Source organism: Tachypleus tridentatus, chromosome 12 (genome assembly GCF_004210375.1).
Source record: "Tachypleus tridentatus isolate NWPU-2018 chromosome 12, ASM421037v1, whole genome shotgun sequence".
Taxonomy (NCBI): Eukaryota; Metazoa; Arthropoda; class Merostomata; order Xiphosura; family Limulidae; genus Tachypleus; species Tachypleus tridentatus.
The window spans coordinates 105855801-105878622 of NC_134836.1; the positions used below are offsets into that span (position 1 = coordinate 105855801).

At 33.0% G+C, this 22822-nt stretch overlaps 1 protein-coding gene across 4 annotated transcripts; it reads left to right on the forward strand.

The window, feature by feature from the left end:
* Window positions 1–8420: 8420 nt before the first annotated feature.
* LOC143235858 (uncharacterized) lies at window positions 8421–22464 on the forward strand. Of its 4 annotated transcripts, none has more exons than XM_076474098.1 (4): window positions 8421–8576; window positions 9199–9310; window positions 10828–11037; window positions 22306–22464. In XM_076474098.1, the coding sequence occupies exons 3-4, from the start codon at window positions 10838–10840 to the stop codon at window positions 22451–22453; spliced, it is 348 nt and encodes a 115-aa protein (XP_076330213.1). In that variant the 5' UTR covers window positions 8421–8576; window positions 9199–9310; window positions 10828–10837; the 3' UTR covers window positions 22454–22464. The 4 variants fall into 4 exon arrangements, with proteins under 4 accessions (XP_076330213.1, XP_076330216.1, XP_076330215.1 ...); XM_076474101.1 differs by having other exon boundaries at window positions 8424–8576; window positions 9099–9310; XM_076474100.1 differs by having other exon boundaries at window positions 8427–8641; window positions 9099–9310.
* Window positions 22465–22822: the final 358 nt, after the last annotated feature.

Consider the following 22822-nt stretch of genomic DNA (forward strand, 5'->3'; position numbering starts at 1 on the left):
GTAGTGTAAGACTAGAGGGAAGGCAGCTAGTCATCACTACCCACCGCCAACTCTTGGGCTACTCTTTTACCAACGAATAGTGGGATTGACCGACATTATAACGTCCCCACGGCTGGGAGGGCGAGCATGTTTGGCGCGACTCGGGCGCGAACCCGCGACCCTCAGATTACGAAGCGCACGCCTTAACGCGCTCGGCCATGCCGGGCCAACACACACTTACAGTAACATAAAACTGAAATGCAGGAATATTCACAACTAAGCAATAAACCTTGCTTGTTTTCTGTGAGAATTTCAATAGTAACAATGTTTGTAAGATACCTTCAACGTGTGTAAAGATAAATAATATGGGACTAAAACACGTATAAAATCTTAACATATAAATTGTTTGTATGACTGTTTAAAATTTTAAATAATTACAATTATAATTCATTATATGCAGAAAGTCACGAGATTAATTTTGCATTCTTGATTATGAACTGAAAAAAATAAGTAGTCACATAATACCAAAGGCGTTTTCGCCTATTTGATATCGGTGTGTAAAACTTGGCACATGCTACCATAAGTACAAGGCTCGGGTGCCTCTTCTACACTAACAGCCAGAGGAACGCCCCAAGAAAAAAGGAACACAATGTTGAAATAAATAATTACATAATACCTGCTATTTAGAATATGTATGTGGTAAATAAGCACGTTTATAGGAAAAACCCAGCTGAGTCACAAAACTAGTCAAGTTCAACACTGATCGAAAGTTAGGAAAGTTGCAATTTTAGTGATTAATTTTTAATTAAAAGTATTGTTTGAAATAATACAATGAAATAACTGCACATTATTGAAGTATTTATAAACTATTTTCGTAATGTACTTTTAAATATTTTTATGTTACAAATGAAAATTAAAATAAATCCAAATTGTTTGTGAGGTTGATTTGATTTTGTAAAACAGTATCACAATAAACAACGTGGTCATGTTCTTTGTGATGTAACATTGCAAATTCTGATAAAGTGAAAAGGCCTAGCGCGTTAAGGCGTGCGCTTCGTAATCTGAGGGTCGCGGGTTCGCGCCCGAGTCGCGCCAAACATGCTCGCCCTTTCAGCCGTGGGAGCGTTATAATGAGACTGTTAATCCCACTATTCGTTGGTAAAAGAGTAGCCCAAGAGTTGGCGGTGGGTGGTGATGACTAGCTGCCTTCCCTCTAGTCTTACACTGCTAAATTAGGGACGGCTTGCACAGATAGCCCTCGAGTAGCTTTGTGCAAAATTCCAAAAACCAAACCAAACAAACTTTTGTAACGTAAACATTGATTCATAACATAAATATATAACTTGTCAAAAAACACTCACAATAACAAACATAAATCACAAGGCTTCTGATGCCGTTATATCCGAAACAAAACGAGACATGTATATCGAAACGTAGGTTCAAATAAACCTTCAAGAAGGATGTCTATATTTCATTTTGTTTCTTTACTTTCAGCTATCTTTTGGCCTCAAGAACATAGTTTTGTTATCATAAAACCATGCTTCTTGTCATTCGTAGATCTGTTATTTCTGGCAATAGTGTGTGAAAATAAAACCGATCCAGTTCAGGGAACATTTTTTCATTCCAAAAATTGTCATCTCGAGGATTTCGTTCGACGGTTATGTACTTGATAGTAATATGTATGTGTATCTTTTAGTATCAAAATATTATCAAGTAAAGCACAATAGAAATATTTAATTGACAGAGCAACATGTACAGAAATCATTCCTTTAGATTTTAGCAGGAATTTAAGTTCAGTTATACCATCAGACCCAACAGTGGCATCTGGAGAGGTTGCTAACTATCCCTTCTCTATATCCAAAAATAGGCCACACTTCTGTACTTGATTTCCAGTTTTAGTGGAGTAATCAAGTAGGGCATTTCATTCGTTTCTTTAACTATACTGTATTGCAGGTAAAGAGAGAAAACAACTCGATAAAATTCTTTTCACTCTGGAGCTGCATGATGTAGTATCCCTCATCTTACAAATTTCTCCAAAGTGAGAAGATGTAAGTCGTTGTTTCCTTTCTGTACTTCATGAAGAATTGTTTTACTGACCTTGTATTTGTTTTTATATTTCGATTTGTTTTTCTTTTGTAACATATAGTTTTCTAAACGAATGAATCACCAATCATTTTCTTACATCGAAGCTTATGCATCTCTTATGAATTTTTTAAAATTATTTTACAATTATGTCAGATCTCATTGCACCGGAAGATTCAAACGCTAAAAGAAGGGGTTCGATTCCCCTCGGTGGACTCAGCAGATAGCCTGATGTGGCTTTGCTATAAGAAAACACACACTTGTGTGTGTATATTTATATATAAGCGTATATTAATAAACGCATAAAAACTATGACAAAAGATTTTGAAGGATGAGCCTTTCTTCTACAGGGTGGCCCGTAAGTCCCTACCCATCCATATGTTATTATAAACATACTAATGATGAGTTGAAGGCAGCTGTTACCGCGGCATTTGGAACAATAAACCCTGATAAGTTGAGGAAAATGTCTCACAGAACATGGCGTCGCATAATATTATGCAGCGAGAATGAGGGACAGCACACAAATACACTGGATATATGGATGGGTAGGGACTTACGGACCACCCTTTACAGGGGTAAACTGAGAATATGTTATTTTGTCCCTCTAATGACAATAGGTAAAAGTGCAGAACTCTTTGTAGGTGAAACGATCAGACCCGATCAATGCAATTAACGGCAAACTAAATATTTCGACCCTGCTGCCATCTATGGACTTTATGTAAACTAATCCTCAATGCATTTTCCAACGGAATGTTAGTCCACTTACGATTGGTTTTATTCTGTGACACTTTAAAATATTACCATAAATTTGCATTCTTGAATTAAAAAGTATAAGAAATATTACATTGTAGAATAGAAGATAGAAGAAAAAGATTAACCACTTATATACATTGGTGAGTAACTGTGTACAAAAATTGGAACTTTAATCACATAATTTTTTAAGCACTAACTGAATTTCAAGTTAAGAAAATAACTATTTAAAAATTTATTGAATGAAAACTGTTCAATAAGAGGCCTAATTTCAGCCTGTAATTAAATCTCTCATATCTTGACTTTTCCAAGAAGTTCTTTTTAGAACATTGTATTTACCATTTTCGAAAAACACACATGTATAATGGTGAAGTAAAGCCTTAAATTTAATGTATCCGCTAAGAGGGGAGTTCAAGAATGTTAAACAAACAAACAAACAAAAAAAATCGGACATGAAAAGCATAGAAAAAACACAAACATGACAAAGCGAATCTTTCTGTATTAATCATATTTGTTTGTTTATTGTTAAGCGCAAAGCTAAACATCAACAAATTTCCTCCACAAACCGTAGAAAACATTATACGCACACACCTAGACAAAAAGCAAAATCAACTAACAAAAGTAAATATATCCCACGATTTAAAAAATCACGAAACCATATACTGCTGTATACCATATATTCCCGACATCAGCAGAAAAATAACTAACATTTGGCAAAAACTAGTGACAAAATATGACATTCCAGTTAATACCAAATTTATTCAAAAAACTAGGCACAAAACTAAAGTCTATACTATGTGAAAACTACACTGACAAACACCACACCAACGTTATTTATAAAATACAATGTGATAACTGCCAGGACTTCTATATTGGAAAAACAAATAGAAAAATGGAAACCAGATTCAAAAAACACAAAATGTCACCTTCACACGTCTTCGAACACTGGAAATCAAATAAACACAACATAACCATAGAAAACACTAAAATACTAAATAAATAAACGAACATAAACAAACACAAAATTAAAGAAGCCTTACTTATACAAGAAATCAAGCCCAAAATAAGCCAATACAAAGGAACACCTTTATACCTATATAAATAAATATATCCAATATTTGAGCACGCCCTCTACATTCCGACACTCAGTTACACAACCGCTTCAAACATGTGGTCAGCTACTGGTCAGTGACCCTTTCTTTCTTTGTAAACCTAACGATGACCGAAGAATGTCACTCGTTTCTCAATGTTTTCTCTACCCATACCAGCCGTTTTTAAATATATAATTTAAATCAGCTGGTATGCGTTAGTAATGAATGACTTTGAAATAACCCACACCTTTTGTATGTGCGTGATACTGGTCATTAAGTGTTTAAAATTGGTTAGATGGTAAATACATAGCAGAAAACAATGAAAAAAATTACTTGTGTAGAGTGGTATGGAATCATTTTCTACTATCAGAGTTTACCAAGCTCTTAGTCTATATGCATATAGTTTTTACCAGCAAGAAACAAGTTCTTGAGAAAGATTTGTTAATACACACAACTACAGACATCGAGCAATAGTAATTATTTAAATTTTAGTGATCAATTTAAAGCTAAATATGCGATTTAGATAACAGTACGTTTTAGAATGATAAAAATAAAACTATGTAAAGTAAATTACTGAGCATAACGTCTACATAGTTTACATAATGTATATTTATGATACAAAGTAACATATGTAACAATGTTATAATAGATTTCTCGTTCAAATAAGAGTTTTGCCTCTAATAACAAAACGGCATATTTGTCAAATCCCAAAGAACTACAGAAACGCTGTCTGTTTAAATTAATACTGTCGTTAGTAAGACCTTATAATAATAACATCATGCTCACATATACACGCTGTTAATCTTTGTAAAACATGTGTAAGTAAACACTCTGAAGTAACATGTGTGATAAGAAATATCTTATCAAGAACAATAAAAGTCATAATTATAGGGTTAGAGGTTTGTTTAAAATTAAACATAAAACTACACTGTAAGTTATCTGTGCTCTGCCCATCATGGGGTATCAAATTCCAGTTTCTTTCCACAGACCTATCACTGTGACACTGGGGAGCGTCAGTTATAGAAGAAACATATATACTAGGGCCCGGCATGGCCAGGTGGGTAAGGTATTCGACTCGCAATCTGTGGGTCGCGGGTTCGCATCCACGTCGTGCCAAACATGCTCGCCCTTTCAGCCGTGGGGCGTTATAATGTTACGATCAATCCCACTATTCGTTGGTAAAAGAGTAGCCCAAGAGTTGACGGTGGGTGGTGATGACTAGCTGCCTTCCCTCTAGTCTTACACTACTAAATTAGAGACGGCTAGCGCAGATAGCCCTCGTGTAGCTTTGCGCGAAATTCAAAAAACAAACAAAAAAACAAACTTTCAGTATTCACAAAAACACTGGGTATGATATAATTCTTTCATTATGGATAATTGTAAAAGTATATAAAGTAAATTATTAGCCATAATATTTATCTCATTCAAATGATGGATAATATGCGTGATAAAAAAAATTGACATGTGTAACAGCATTATATTTATTTTAACTTTTAGATTCCAATTAACTCTAGACATTGATGGCATATTGAGACACTCTATTATAAGAACATCATGGCGGCCTAGTAAAGTAGCCCCAGTAATGCTCCCCCTAAAAAAAATTCCATCTCTTATGGCGCCGTAGCAACTCGCCTTCTGGTTCCACTTCATGAAACTAAGGCATCATTGTCTTTGGTGTGTGGTGTTATGACATCATTGTCCATACACTCTCCCTATTACCTATTATCTAAAAGCTAGATACCAACTGTTGTTACCAATATAATAGATATGAGATAAAACACGTAATTCTTCCCGGTTTATAATAGTAAAGAAACCTAACTGTTGTTTATTCTGTTTTGCTGGATTAGTTCTTTTTTCAACATTTCTTTAATGTCCGTAGCATTTCTTTTCTTCCTAAAAGACTAGTACCCCAGTGGCACAGCAGTATGTTTTTGGAATTACAACACTACCACTGCAGAACAGGCTTTGATATCCGTGGTGAGCAAAGCACAAATAGCTCATTGTGTAGTTTGTGCTTTATTATATACAAACAAAAAAAATGAACCAATAGACTAAAATATAATGTGGTACATAATGAGTAAAAGACAATAAAATTATCTGTTAATGTAATGGATATAGCTGAAAACAATCATTACCATGTCAAAGAAACATAGATATTAGATTTTTAAGCAAAAAAATATATCTTATTATATACCGTATACGCTGGCATATAAGCGACATTTGAAGCTTTAAAAAAACCCAAAACTAGAGGTCATCTTATACGCCAGGTATGATATGTGAACCTTTAATCCTGTGGGGAAATGTTGCTCATAATCTAAAAATCCCCCAAAATGTACAACGTTACCTTATCTTTTAATAATAAGACTTAGCATTATTACTATTCGACATGCCAATCACACGCTAACCAGTTAAGCATCCTATTCTAACTAGTTGAAATTAAACGTAACTGATGAGCATCTGACGTCAGATAATAAATAGAATTTGGATTTTAAAATATTTTAATAACTAATAATTATTTTAGTTGAAATTGCTGATAAAACATCAACCTATAAAATGTTTTAATCGATGATAAAACATTAACCCTTAAAATGTTTTAATTAGTTATATTATGTATAGAATCACAAAAATATATTAAATATATTCAGTAAGCATATAAACTTTATTTCTTTGCATACTGATGGCTAAGGACTATCAGACAGCAATTTCTCACAAGCTCATTTGGTTCCCCCAATGAAATGCACAATTTAGGGGAAGAGGTCGTCTTGTATGGCTAGTATACCCTGAAACCTACACTTTAACTTGAAAATTATGGGGTCGTCTTATACACCCAGTCGCCTTATATGTTAACATATACGGTACTTTTGTTTAGAATCTGGTTTGTCATATTTTCTCCCATGTGGTAGAACTGCATCAATCTGATTACTGGTGATGAAACGAACAGTATATTTTTTTATATTTCAAAAGTGACCCAGATTTGGCTGAGCTTTAGACTTTCTTTTGTATTCTTATATGAACAATTAGGATATGTCTAAACTTGTTACTGAGCTTGTGAACATTACTTGGAAACAAATAACTCATTCAACATTCAAATGCATACAAATATAATTTATTTCACTGTATAATGAAATCGCAAATCTCGTACATTTAACATTTTGACGTAGTTTTTAAGTCTAAGTAGCTATCAGAAATATCAAAGTAATTTTGAATCAATAATAATTAAATTATCTTTCATTTTGAAAAAGATTTTAAGCTATATTTTCTGGCTAACACTGTTTGAATATTTAACTGGAGTCTGTCACAGTCTTTAGTAGTAAGCATAAAATACTTGTGTTGTAAATACTGTTAAAATACAATAATTGCATTCTGTTCTTTTTAAACTGTATAAAATTTTATCTAGTAAATTGAAATGAACAAATAATAATGTTTACATAATGTACAAACATTGTATAAAAGCGAATTCAGTATTTTATAAACTAGTACAGTTATGTAAATAGTACTTTATTTTAAAGTTTTGCTAGTAGATGTTTCAGCATGAGTGACAACAGTCTTATTTTAAAACGTGAATAATCAGTTCATGTAGTCTAATTGAATAGAAAGCATACAAGAATCGTAACGATAACTTTTACTTCTAACTTTTTAAAACATTGATTGCATGTTGAGAGACGTAGAGACTCTAATATAAATTAATCATCGCGGATTAGCAACACTATTTCTGGACTACTCCCACCTGTCACAGCACCACACCAATCGTACTCTGGCTCCGCTTCGTTGGAACTATGATGTCATCGTCCCCTTTGCCCGAGGTCGATATACTTATGTTGTCCTCTGGTGGTGTGATGCTCAGCACCCTCTAACTTCTTACACCCGTTTTAGATTAAATTGATAAATATGAAACTAACTGTTAGTTTACGTACAGGTTAATTTGAAGATGACCTAGGAAAGTCGAAACATTGTTCTGTACTTTATTTTAATTAAAATTTTAATATCCATACCAGCCGTCTTAGGATACATTTTTAGTTCAAGTGGATTTTTCGTCATCACGAAATTTGTAATTTATCTTATCCTTGTAGTGACATGATTGCTTGATACAATATGTAAGTGTATAAACCTTGTTACTAAGTTTCATATTATTTAGTTTATTGTTATAAGCACTCAGCTACAAAATGGGATATCTGTGCTTTGCCCACTATGAGTATCGAAACCCTATTTTTCAGGGTTATAAGCTTTTAAATTAAGCCGCCGGTAGGTGAACTTTGTTAGCTTCTTTTTTTTTTATGTTATATTTATGTTTATATGTTATATATATATAATTAACACACTTATAATTTTTAAACTGCAGGAGCCAGGACTTTGACATTTTATAATAAGGCATAGCTCTGTATAATATTTTACATATGTTTCGGTTTGGAATAATTCTTATGTCTGTATGCATGTAGCTTTCATGTAAACTGCAATGTTATTTATCTATTTGATCCATTGTATATATAATTTACTGGATTTAAACACTGGTACAACGAAGAATGTATCCAGAGAGTGTCGCTACTGTCGAAAAATTCCGCATGTGTCAAAGTCGTTCAAAGCTGGTATTTTCAAAAGATTATTTTAAACTGTTTTTCATTTCTCAGTAACACGAAAAACGTTCCAAATGAATATTTTGAATATATAAAATGAGAGGTAAAGCTAACCTTATTGTGGAATGTAACTTTACGCTTTCCTTTTGTATTAACTTATTTGAACATGTTAGTATCTTTTTTTATTATTATTAATAATTCGCAATAATAACAGGCCAAATTCAATCATTTTTAATTTGTTGAAGACTGAGAAGTAGCAGAGACTAGACTGTGTCAATAGATATCGTAACTTTACCTTTTAGATAGAATTTCTGCACATTGGTTTTTTTGCACTCGTTAATAAGAACTGTGCTTGTTTATTAACTTTGGACACACATTACAACTTTAACTTTCAAGTCAAAACCATGTAAAATTTACGAATACTACACCATCTCATTGACTATAGCTGCCACTCTATTAGATCTATTGCCAAAATGAATCTATTTTTTTAAAATTTTAATGGTGAAAATAATCTAAACAACTGTACATTTCCGTTTTCAGTATAGAAAATATTGTTATATTTTAATTCTAGTGATTTTTATATTGTGCATCATGCATATCTTTAATTTTAGACAAAATTATAAAGTTGCAGGGCATGTAGATATTTACTTTTCTGTCATCTGCAAATTGTTTACATACACCCCATCAGTTATAACTGATCATGAGACTCAGCTATCCTTTATCAGGTAGTAATTGAAACAATCTGTGACTGGACCACGGAAATTATTCTGAACGTCACTGAAAGAATAACCCAATTTTGGATTGGAGTGCTAAAATATACACGTAGTAAGTTGTAAGGTAAGTTAACCAGGCAGTAGTTTAAGGTAATATAACACTAAGATTAATAAGGCAAGATTTTACCATGGCGAAGTAATGATGACTATCCAATAAAATGTTAAGTTTTGTTAAATTACTTTCATGAACTTCTTTCACATATGATATAAAACTAATAGACCTGTAATTACCTGGACAGTTTTATCATATTTCTTAAAATTAGGGCTAAATTATCCAATTTACAATTTTCTGGTACATTCTCACTATTCAAGGACTTTAAAAAACAACAACATTGCCTCACATATCTATTCCTTAATATCCTATAAAATGAAATGTTACCTATCCCAGGAGATCATTGGTCACCATATTGGTACCAAATTTAGTATAATTTAGTATCAGTATAATTCATTTTGGATTTGTACTTCCACCTACAAGCTGTCTTCCAACTCTAACCTCCAGGTTACCGAATTTCAGGGGAGTGTTGTAATTCCCAGTTTTTCTTTGAAGCTATGGAATATTTTTGCTGATTCAGTGATAAAATATGACAGTTCTGTATGATGTTACCAAATTATGTATATAATATTTAAAAATTTACTACTGTATATTTTAATCTAATTTTCCATTGGATTAAAATGTAACTTTTCAAGCATGTATATTTGATGAAAACCTACTTTCTCTCATAAGAATTCCAGTCTTGAAATAGTTAATAGTGGATTATTGTTTTGTTAAACAATTTGTTGCACTCAAAGCCTTTTTATAATTAATATATGCATGGAAACTAGCATATGGAATTGTAACTTAAAAGTGATAACTTTCTCTAAAAGTAGAAAGAAACTGATTTCATTGATATACATAATATTAAATGCTGTTACAGTATATGTGTTATTTCAGTAAATCTTGTATCTGAAAAACAAATAATGAAGAATGATCTGACTAAAATAGTATGATATTTCTAAGAACCTAATGAGTGAAAGTAACAGAAATATGTTATGGACCATTCTTTCCATTAAAATACTTTTATTTGTGACCATTCAGCTCTTTTATTGATGGTGTTGCTCAGTACATTGTAGATTGATGAAGAGTGCTGTGGTAAGAGGGTTGAAAGCTTGTAAATAAAGGTATTATAATGTAGAGTACTGTCCATGTATAATTCTACAAGATGTTTTTAGAATGTGGATATCTACAGATGGTTAAATACACACATGGTTTTTATTTTTTTAAGGCTTTTTGTAGTCATACTCTACACAAACTTGAGTAAATAAAAAATAAATATTGTATGTATATCAAATACAACAACAATACTAAAGTATGATGGTAAATAAAGATATAAAGGGAGCAATTGAGAATGAAACATAAAAGTAATACAATAAAACAATAATATTAATATTAAAGTCTTACAAAAATAGTCACTGACACAATTTGAACTGTTTTTGCAGTATTATTTAGTGATACATATATGTATAATTAGATATATATATAGATAGACAGAGAGGGAAAATATTTTATATGTAACTAACACTTTTGTAAATATTGTAAAACAGTTAAAAACCAATGAAGTACAATATGTCTGGTGATGTTGAAGAGAAAAGATGTCCCATTAAACTGACTGAGGAAACACAAGAAGAACAGGTAACATTTGATAAGTGTGAGACTGCTGATAATGTTGTCAAGCAAACTACATGTATATCTAAAAGACAATTGAAGAAACAAGCAAGACATGAAAAGTGGTTACAACAAAAACCTATTAGGAGGTAAGAAAGAAGTCAAACTTATAGTTTGTAGAAGCTTTGAGGTTCCATTCATGATGGAATTTTTCATTTTGGTTGATATGGAATATTGTTTTATAAAAAAGTGTTTTAACACACACAAGGGATATGCTGAGTAATATATTTATTGGCTTTGTAACTGATTTATCAGATTCAAGTACCTAAATACTCAACTAATTGTTAAAATGAAAAAATAAAAATTATCAACTTTCAAAGGGTAAAATTGGAAGAATATATATTACGAGGGAACCAAATTTTTCTATAAATTTTTACTAAACTTTCAGTGTTTATTGAGTATCTGAAAATAAATACTATACCAAAGGTTTGAGCATTGCTATTTTCCCCACCAGAATACAAGTCATAGAACTAAAAATATGTTTTGAAGACCTAGGTAAAGAAGTAAAAGACAAATATAACTATATAAATATAAAAAACATTAACATCAAACAACCTAAAACAATGCAAAAAACAAGCATAAACATAACCTTCATGTTTTACCTAAAGAATTTAAACAGAAAACTTCTTTCTCACCAAAACCAACTAAAGAACTTTTTTACTTTAATTTTAGAAGAATTGTCAAAAGAAACTTCATTCTTTCAAAAAAAACACAAACAGAAACTAAAAAGCAACTTAATAAAACATGAAACCTCTGCACTGAAAGAGTTGAAGAAATATGAATATATTATCCCAAGCAGGTAAAAGAAGTGCAATTGCAATCATAAATTGAGTAAAATACAACATATTTAACTTAATAAATGACAATGAAATATTTACAAAATTACCAAAAAAATCCTGAACAAATATATAAAAAACTAAATAATTTTTGTAAAAAAATTACAAAAAGTTAAAATTCTAAATGACACTAAATTTTAGAAACTGATTCTAGAACACCAAAAGTATAAAAAAGCTTAAATATAAAACTATCAGATCAGTTATTTCTATATATGCATCAGCCAACTATAACCTATCAATTATCCCTTGGTGCTGTTGTTTGATAAAAATAATTCTGAAACAGTAGTAAGAGATTTCTGTGAAGGAGCTGCCAATGGCATGTTTATGGACTTACAACACCAAAAACTGGGTTTCAGTATCAGTGGTGGGTGAAGCAACATCCAGGAGCCTTGTGTAGTTTTATGCTTAATTACAAACAACAATCCTGTGAAGGCAACAAAAAAACTTTCGAAACTAGCAGCACAACCCAACTATGTAGCTTCAACATAATTTCATTGTTTCCACAAAGGTCAATCTCTATAGGAGAGCTGAGTAAATAAATCAATATAATCAATTACCCAAGAGTATCATCAATTGATGTTGTGTAAATAATTGTTTTTTGAAATTATGATCAGATTGATCAATGTTAAGAAAATTATCAGCTATTTGAAATTAGTGTTTCTAGTGATTACTGTTTCTGGTTATTTCAAGTAATGAAACATTGTCATTATGATTTCTCATTATTATTTGTACAGTTTAATAAGTTATGTCATATCTCACAAAAACCAATTAATCAAAATCAGTGCTTCCAGTTATTACTATTATTGATTATTTCAATTATCCCAGTCTCATGAGAAAAATTGATAATTGAATGAAATCAGTTAGTGATTCTGATGAATAATTGATTAACAAATCCTACTAATCATGGATTTCTGCTCTGAAAACATTAACACAGCAATACAAATATAAAATTCTAAAACAAGTCTCAATTGAATAAAATTAAACATCTTATTTAAAGGTGCTCTAATAATGGAATAGGATTTATTTTTGTTTTCCTAAGAGAAGCTGAGGTTTCTTCAGAAGTTTGGTTATGTTATTTTAGCTGCTGGCTATTGTTTCAGGTATTAGTTACTTATAGATTGCAGAAAGGCCTTTGCACACCATATAAATATTGCCACTACTGTTTATATTATGAAGGTAAGAGGTAGGTACTTCATGTTTATTGCCACTCTGTCAGCTAGCTCATTCCCATGAATACCAACATGACATGTTATCTAAAAAAACTGGACAGAGATAGATGATAGAGAGAGATGGGCCAGTTTGTTTTGGATATTGATAAGAATAGTATGGTAACTAATATGGAATGATGTTAGGGCCAAGAGACAGCTGAGTGAATCAGTATAGATTGTACAATTTATATATTACATAGTTTTAATATGATTTGGGGCAAGAGAAATGGCATACCATTCAGCAATGAATACATAAACCTTAGAGGAGATTCTGTATGCTACAACTAAACTGTAACAAACTATGGCAGAACCTACAGAGTCACCTTATTTTGATCTATCCATATATATGGGAATGGATGTATTGTGTGAAAGATGTTCAGCAAATAAAGAGCGATATTTCCAATCGGGAGTACTGGCCTTCCTCAGATGATTCAAAGATAGGTCACAGTTGGGGATAGTACTTTTCCATGGTGGAAGAGGCTGAACTGCTGATACTGTTATGCTATTCAAAGATATATCCAATTTTTCTGATTATGCCTCAATATGAAGGCTAAAAGGAACAATGGCAGATTTTCTATTATAGAAAAGTGTGGTCTTCTGAGGATGGAAAACACAACCCCAAGTAGTAGTGGTAAAGAACGAAGTTTGGAAGCATACATAAGAGACAGCTGCAAATGGCGAATATACAGAGGGGGTTCATGGGACTCTACATACAAACTTTGGACTGGAGAAGTACAAAAGGCTCAGTGCAAAGCCAAAACCCCTGATAGTGGATAGGATCTAGCATTTTAAGTGCTGAGGTTCTGGCAGAACCATAAACCATACACCCACAGTCAAGTTTGGATCAGATAAGGACACAATAAATTTTAAGCGTGGAGTATTGATCTGTTCCCCAAGAGGTGGAAGAGAGGACATGGAGGATGTTCAGTGCTCTTATACATTTGACGCGAAGTTGCTTGATATGGGAAATAAAATTTAATTTACAGTCAAATATAAGACCTAATAACACTGCCTCAGTGATGACAGGAAGTACAGCACCATCAATACAAAGTTCTGAATCTGGATGAATACCCCATTGGCAGCAGAAATGTACACAAACAGTTTTAGATAGGGAAAGTTGAAAACCATTTGCTATGGTCCACTTAAGTATATGATTGATTGCAATTTGAAGCTGCCACTCAGTAAATCTCATGTTTGATAACTGACATGAGATGTGAAAGTTATCAACGAAAAGACCATTTGCAACTGTAGGAGGTGGTTGTTCACTAATGGCATTAATCTTTATAATGAAAAGTGTGACACTCGGAACACAGCTCTGAGGGACTCCAAGTTCCTGTGGGAAAAAATGGGAAAGTATTGTACCCACACGGACCTGGAATTGGCAGTTCATTAAAAAATGCTTAATAAAAAGTGGCAAATTGCCATGCAATGCATATGAGTAAAGGTCTCAGAAGATGCCATATTTCCAAGTTTTATCATAAGCTTTTTCTAAAAAAAAATAGAAACAAGATGTTGTCACTTCAAAAATGCTTCTCTAACTGATGTTTCAAGGCAAATTAACTGGTCTATTGTGGAGCATTGTCTTCAGAACCCACACTGAGTGTGTGAGAGAAGGTTGTTTGATTCAAGGAACCAAACGAGATGAGCATTAACCATCCTGTCTTAAATCTTACAGAGACAGCTTGTTAAAGCAATTGGACAGTAGTTTGAAGGACTCTTGGGATCCTTCCCAGGCTTAGAGAAAGGTAAGACAATAACCTGGAGCCAGGCATCAGGAAAAACAGTCTCCTGCCAGATCTGGTTAAAAACAATCAGAAGAATAGCAAAATAAGTAAGAGATGGATGGTGTGGCATTTCATAGTGTACATCATTAGGTCCGACTGATGTACTGCCAGACTGATGAAAGGCCAGTTTGAGTTCAACCTGTGTAAAGGGATGATTATAGTCATATAGACAATCAGCTTGTAAGGAAAGAGGTGATCTCTCTGTCTGAGTCTTGATGGCTAAGAAGGTGTAGGAAGAAGCAGAAGTACTAGATACCCAGCAAAAGCTTTCACCTTGAGTACCAGCAATGCACTGGGTATCATCAATTTCCTGGCCATCAGAGAGCAAATCAAGAGGGGGACAAAATTATATTGCCCACTGAACTTTCAAATCTTGTCCCATATGACTTGGAAACTGGTGGTAGAAGAATTGCTGGTTGTGAACTTAATCTAAGATTCTTCCTGGCTTTAACATCTTACACACCGAGAATGTGCACAGGCCTGCTGGAAAGTGATGCAGTTTGAGAGTGTGAGATACCTACGAAAAGTATACCAGGCCCTTTTTTGAGCCTTCCATGCCATGTGGCAGGCAGGATTCCACCATGGACGAGGATATCGTGGAAAACACGTCAAGGTTTTAGGAATACATTGAGCAGCTGCTTGTATAATACAGTCAGTTACTGCTGCCACACAGTTGTCTATTAATGGCTTACAGACAATGGCAGGATCAAGTTTTGCAGGAGCAGTGAAGGAGGACCAATTTGTTTGATCCAGCTTCCACAGGAGCACCTGGGTCGGGTGGCATTGACCATGGCCAGTCTCTCTGAAAATTATAGGAAAATGATCACTGCCTTGTGGATTATTGTCAACCCTCCAAAAAAAATGGGAGAATAGTGAAGGGGAGCAAACTGAGAGATCAATAGCAGTAAAGGACTGACAAGGTGCATGAAAATAAGTAGAAGAACCAGTATTGAAAAGAGAAAGGTTGTGATCAGAGAACATACATTCTATTGAGCAATCCCTCCTATCGATATCAGCACTTCCCCAGAGGGAGACAGCAACTGTTCAATGAGAGCATCAAGGTCTGATTGATCATAGGTCTCTCCAGGCAACAGGTAGAGAGAACAAATAATGATGGTATGAACCAAGGAAACACAGTTGGCTATGGCCTCCAAGGGTGTATCGAATGGCAAAGACAGGGTGGGCACATGCTGATCAACCAACAGTGCCACCCTTCCATGCACTCATCCATCACACAGCCTGTCATTTCTGTACAAAGAAAACTGCTGAAAGGTGATTGTATTTTCAGGTTTCAGAAATGTTTCCTGTAAAGAAATACATACAGGATGGTAGGAAGAAGTCAGTGTTTTGGTGTCATCCAGATTAGAATGTAAACCTCGACAGTTCCATTGTATCAAGGTAGCCATTTTTATTTATGTGTAGGCAAATTGGATGGAGAACCCTTTTGTTTACGACCACGTCTTCTTTCTTTACTGTCTTTCTTCAAGGGAGGTCTATCGACCTCCATGGATCCTGCTTTAGTTCGATTGGGCAGGTTTTTGCTGTTGGAAGAGGATTCCAGCGACTGAGGACGTGAACAAATGATTGTTTTGCATCTTGGAGTGGGAAAAGAAGATGTACCCTAGGAAATTTCTGTACCTGGAACCAAAGGAAGTGGATCTTGGGATTTGTTGGAATGTATGTAAGAGACAGAGATGGGTGTTGAAGTTGATTCGTCAAGTTTTTTAACTATGGAGGTCAAAAGACTTTTCATTTGTTTTTAAAGCAATACTTTTGGAAGTACAGAAAGATCTGTCTGCGGTCCCACTGTAGTAGTGGAATGGAGTGCAGGAGCATACATCCGTGATGAAGTGGTAGACAGCAACCTTAGAGCCTCAGGATAAGTAATGTTATGAATTGTTTGAAACACTGCACCTCTTTTTTTTTCCAACCATTCAGGGCAAGAACGAAAGTAGGATGGGAGAGAGCCACTGCAATTGATGCAGCGAGGGTCCGTTTCACACTCATAGGTATCATGATCCTTGCTACCATAACGAGCACACATGAAGGAACCATGACATGACTTCTTTGAGTGACCGAGCCGCTGACACTGGAAACATCTGAGAGAGTTTAGAATGTATGGCCGTACCCTGCAATTAAGATAATTGGCCTTGATGGTGGCAGTTTGACGTAGTGTTGTAAATGTCAAAATGAGGACATTGATCAGCATTTTAATTCCATCTTTGTGAATGGAGATATGCCTCACTGCAGAAACTCCTTGGATGGAAAAACCAGTGAGAATCTCTGACTCGGGGATATACTTCAAATCCCTCTCAGTAGTAACCTCGTGTGATGAATCACTGCAGCGATACCAGGGTTTTGTGAGCACTACACCTGAACACCAGCATCAGATACAATGCCCACAACACCTGTTGAGGACGTCCTATGCTGGCGCTCGGTTAACCCTGGCCTAAATGGGCTAGTCGATTGATCTTGGGGTACCCACCCCAAGACTGCCCTTCTACAGGAATTCAAGGCCAAAGTAGTGTGTTGGAGTTGGACCCCTCAACCACCAGGATCCTCTCCTCCCCTTCACAGGTCACCATGACCAGCAAACACGCAGGTGGATGTTTAGATCCCAGAGGAGGTAAACTGAAATTACAGAACCTTCTCTGGGGTTTCCCTCACCATGTACAGGAATGCACATCAAGGGGTTATATTATGCAGTTGTATATTTACATGTCAGAGTTTGAAAGTGGTTATGAACAGTATCTGTAGGAAGGAAAATCATCACTTCAACTGTATTATTTTCTCTTCAGAGAAACTATTTACTGATAATGGTAAGCATACTAAAAGATTATTCTTGTTTTCTGTTGTAATTATTACACCTATATTTTGTGTTAAATCACAAATCTACAGAATTTGTAAAGCTAACAGTTTACAAGATCAAATGTCAGTATGTTATTTTTTTTCTTGCTGCATAATTATGTATCTTATTATCTTGTGTTCCTTCACAATAAAATACCTTTTACATTTCTTTAAGAGATTTAGTTTTGGCATAGTGCTCTTTTTAAGGGTTGATTTCAAACTTTGTACCAGTATTTGTATTATTTTTTTATTGTATTTTTTCAGTTTACATTTTTAGGTTATAAATTGCTTAGCATTTGTAATGAATATATGGTCATAAAACCAATACACACCAGGTCCCTGAACATCGGATTTCATATAACAAATGCTATTGTACAAATTTGTCTTTTTTTGCCATGAAATATAAAAGTAGTGAAGTCATGCAGTCATTATCCTCTGTGTCATAGTTATCTTCACTGATGAAGTAATGTGTAAAACATTACTTTATTCAGTAACTTGAACTAATGATAGATGTTCTGGCTGTCAGCCCATCATATATTCTTTTCCACATTTTCACCAAATATCTCACAAAAAATAATTTTATATTTATAGACAATCATAAAGCCTTCCATTAGCCCCACATATTTTTAATTTGTTCACATTTTTCCAAGTGTTTTTTATGCTTTTTTTGTTGTGTCTTAAGGTAAATTAATATTGTTGAATTTCTTATTATAATGGTTATCAGATTTCAGAGTACTGGTGCTTGATCATTTGTAGTCCAATAATTCCAGATTAAAGGAGGTGGTTATTACATTTCATTATCCCAGAAATATTATCTGATGGAATTTTATCATTCAGTTGTTCACTTGTAATAAATAATATGATATTTTACTTCGTATTGTATATTGCTAATATTTAATCAGAATGTCATGAAGGTCTGAAATTACACTTTTGTAGTCAGCATCAAACATAAGTGAAGAAATAAGAAACAGTTTTGTGGTTCATCTTTTTCATATCTTTTATTCAAAATGCATTAGGAAAACTGAAATACTGAATTATTGATGTAACATAAAGTCATCGTTAATGTTTTATTTTGCCAAGGAAGAACACTTGTATTCATTATCCACTATGTAAACCAATATGTATTTAAACTGGATATCAAGAAAGATGATTGTGTGTAGTATTGCCATTGGAGATGGCATTACCTGCATTAGGGCTCTTATAACTGGTGTTATTTTAACCTGAAAATATTATGCAAGAATGAAGTGAATAGTTCTAAGCTGTAAAGTATCATTGAAAAGTGCCCCAAAATCTGCTGTATTAACATTTGATCTGGAAAATGTTTTCTTAAAAATTCATATTCATTTATGTATCACATGAATTGGGTGAAATCTCATTTCAACTTTTTATAAGTGTTTAAACTTAAAGATTAAAGCTTTTCAAAGATGCAAAGGGTTATAGTTTGTACTAGAAGAAATGTCACCCTGTGGGTGGCTGTTTATGCTACTATGTACTAATTGTAGTATTCATAACTCCTTGAAAAAAAAATAGAGTAAGTCGACATTTATTTTCTAAAAACAAGGATTTTTTTTTTCTGGGAATTAGTGTATGGAAAAAGTGTTTTGATTGTGACTTTGATCAACAGCAATTTTCATAACTTTTACTAATATGAACTGTAATGGTTTTGTATATTAAAAGTGGTGCTATTATTTGAAAAAAAGTTTAAGAACCCCATTTTCTCAGTACTGTACTTAAAAATGACATAAATAAAGATATGATCAGACCCTTCCATACAGCCCTAGATAAAGCCATGTTCTTGTTGTGAGGAGAGTGCTTTTATTTAAAAGTGTTTTATCATAAGAAAGTAGTTGTTACACATACCACAGTTGTTTGTTTTTTTAACTGCCTGAGTCTGGAATACCCAAATTGTGAAATTTTTATGGATTTTTGTTGGTGGTGCCATTCAGAAGATGGTGCAGGAGTTTTGGTTACATACATAGATACTATTATACATAGTATATCCATTATAGTAAGAAGAAGATTGGTTCCCATTCTTGGTCTCAATTATGCTAAGAATTGTAAATGTGATTGGAAAATAGTGGTTATTATCCTAAGTTTATATGGTATTCTGTTTAACTTTTTAACATTCTTGTTTTAAAGTTTTTAACTGTTACATTGTACAAACATATCCCATTGTACCAAATGTTCTATTGTTGATGGCTGGGAGTTGCCCTATTAAAACATGTGAATAAATGTTGAAAATACAACATACTTACAGTTCATTTCATATTTTAAAATATAATTTTATTTTGTAGTGAAGACATCAATATAAAACGGTCTGATAATATCTATAATCTTATGTATAACATGATGATTGCCAAAACTAAGAAAAATGTACATTTCTCTGCCAAATTATGTGCAGATTTTCAGTGCTTGTTATATAATTAATTTCTATTGATAGACATGAAAACACTGTCCAAAAACAAGTGACAAAACCTATAACTGAGAAATATATTTAGAAATTAGTTTTATCAAAGGGATGCAATTTGGTTTTTGAAAATAAGTTGAATGTAACAATGTTTTTTGTTGTCAGTTATATTTCTATACAAAAAAGGATAACATGAACTAACAAACACAACATGTATGCCCATTCACCTTATTGGATAAGATCAAAAATTATAGTAGATTTCAAGGAATAGTAATATTCATGGCAGGAAAAGGGATATAACTTAATATACTCCAGATGGATAGACACATTATCAAGTTGAGACTTCTATATGAGAAAAGCTAATTGCAATAAATTATGTCATTCATTAAAGGTTATAAATAACTTTAAGCTTTCATGTCTTAAGTCTGTAACATCTGTATTATCTACTGCTAGTGTTTATAAAAAATGTATGAATATTTTATATTCCATAAATGCAATATTATTTGTAAATCACACCACATAATGACTTTTAATTACTCAGTTATGTTTATTCTCTCCACACTTAGATATGTAGATTTATATGCTTTAAAGTTTTTACTTTTACTAAGACATTTAACACCAATTTATCTTAATTTTAACAAATGGTTCAGTAAATATTTTATTAAAAATTCCAAGTAGCATTTTGACAATGCAAATTATGATTATGCACTAAAATAGTTTTTGTTCTTTTTTTTTTCAAAAATTTAAATCTGGATAAATGTAGTGATTATATGTCTTTGATTACACTATGTAACACAAATTTTGTTCCTGGATAGCATGTGTTATTTCTTAATTGCATATGTTGTAAAAGTTCAGAAAATGGCCATTATTCTCTTCAAACTTTGCTTTTGTGACCTGGATAATGAAATTTAGAAATTAACCTATTTGCTATGTAAAAATGGGCAAATTTGCACATTTTCATTTATGTAAGGTCTGAATAAAACAACATATGAATCAAAATGTACGTGTATTTGTACTAAAGTTACACAAAAATGTTTAGAAGTGAGTAGTTTTTCGAGATTTATGACTAATGTAAATCACTTTCATGTATCAGCCTCCAAACATAGTCTCCCATCATGTTTTCGTTATATGCTCCCAGGTCACAAAAAACAAAGTTTGAAGAGAAAAATAGGACTTTTCTATTTACTTTAGGCATAAGCAATTGGAAAATAACATTTGCTGCCCAAGAACAAGAAAAAGTAAAAATGTTGTTATATAGTGTTATTTCCAATCAGAAGTTGCAAGATTTAATATATATAATAGATTTAATAAGTCTACTGAACAACATGCAAAATAATTATAAACTTTGTTGATTTAACCAGCTGAAAAAAATCTTATTAGTTTATTGTATTTGCTTACTGAATTTTAACTTATACCTTTATTATGGTTCATAACACATTCATAAAAGATTAATGAGCAAATGTTTATCTTATGGTTTGTTGTAAAGATAAAAAGGTAAAGTTGGATGTGTTGTGGACATACTTGTTTCCATTCTTTAGGCATGTTTTGAATTTTGTTGTATTTGCTATGTGTGTTTATATGGATTAATTATAAGTATTTTTTAATATATACAATTCTTCGTATTTGAAAATGCACAAGGCTTTAAGCAGCTCTCAGAAAACAGTTAATGAAAGCTGCTATCAAGCTGATGTCTTCTCATATGAGTCTGTTTACAAAATTGGACAATAAAAGTTAATTTGTGTTGTCTGAATTTGCTGGTAATTTACATTTAATTTTGTACTTTATAAATATTAAAGCATTGATGCAGTTTCTTATTTACAAATAGTTGATGTTTATATATAACAGTAAAGTTGAAAATTGCTGTATTACTACAGTTGTAACATCACTAGTCTAGGACAACTGAAATTAAAGTGCTAGACACAGCATTAAACAAGGTTACACAAAGTTATCTGTGAGCTCATCTGTGTATATGGACAACAGGGTTATGGCATGGCCAATGCCATGACAAATAATTGAGACCTGCATTCAAAATTATTTATTTCTTGGTAAGAGTAAATGGACTAGTAGTGAATGCAAAGAGCAAATATTATGACAGACTTGACAGGTAGCTCTAATAAACTGGCACAAAACTCCTTTTATGGCACTTTCGAGTATTAATGTGATGTAGTCTGTTAAACATGAAAGAGTATTAGAACATAGATTAGTACTGGATTGTTTAATAGTTTTGATTATATACATATGGAAATTTATAATATACTCTTTAATATACTGCTAGGGCAAAAGAAAAGAAAAAAGAGAAAGAGAAAACAAGAAGCAAAAGAAAAGGGAATTATTTTAGGACCAAGCAAAAAGTATTTGAAACAAGTCAAAATGAAGGATTCCTCTTGCAGTATTTGTATTGCTGTAGATGTGTCTCTAGATGAACTAATGACTGATGCTGTGAGTACATCCATATTAAATTGTTTCAAATTAACAGTCGTTTTTGAAATGCTACTTATCTCTTCACCGTAGAGAGCTGATACATCATGTGCACTGCTATATTATTTCATGTGTAAGCTGCAAGTCTTGAACAAAATTCCCATCTCTGCACATGTCAATGTATGTTGCACTAGCCTATGATGCAATCATCATTAGACTGTAGTCCTCTACCAGTAGGATAGGCACACATCTCCCATTTGCAGTAATCCAAAGTACCACAGCATATGAACACAGGGTCATTTCTGCTGTCAGCACTGTAAGTGTTTAGACATGTTTTTTCTTGTGCTTTTTTCAAGTTTTATGGGATTTTATGT

Coding starts and splice junctions, on each gene's coding strand:
- LOC143235858 (XM_076474098.1), top strand. CDS start 10,838: ATGAAGTACAATATGTCTGGTGATGTTGAAGAGAAAAGATGTCCCATT. Junction 11,038..22,305: donor CAACAAAAACCTATTAGGAG/GTAAGAAAGAAG, acceptor ATATACTGCTAG/GGCAAAAGAAAAGAAAAAAG.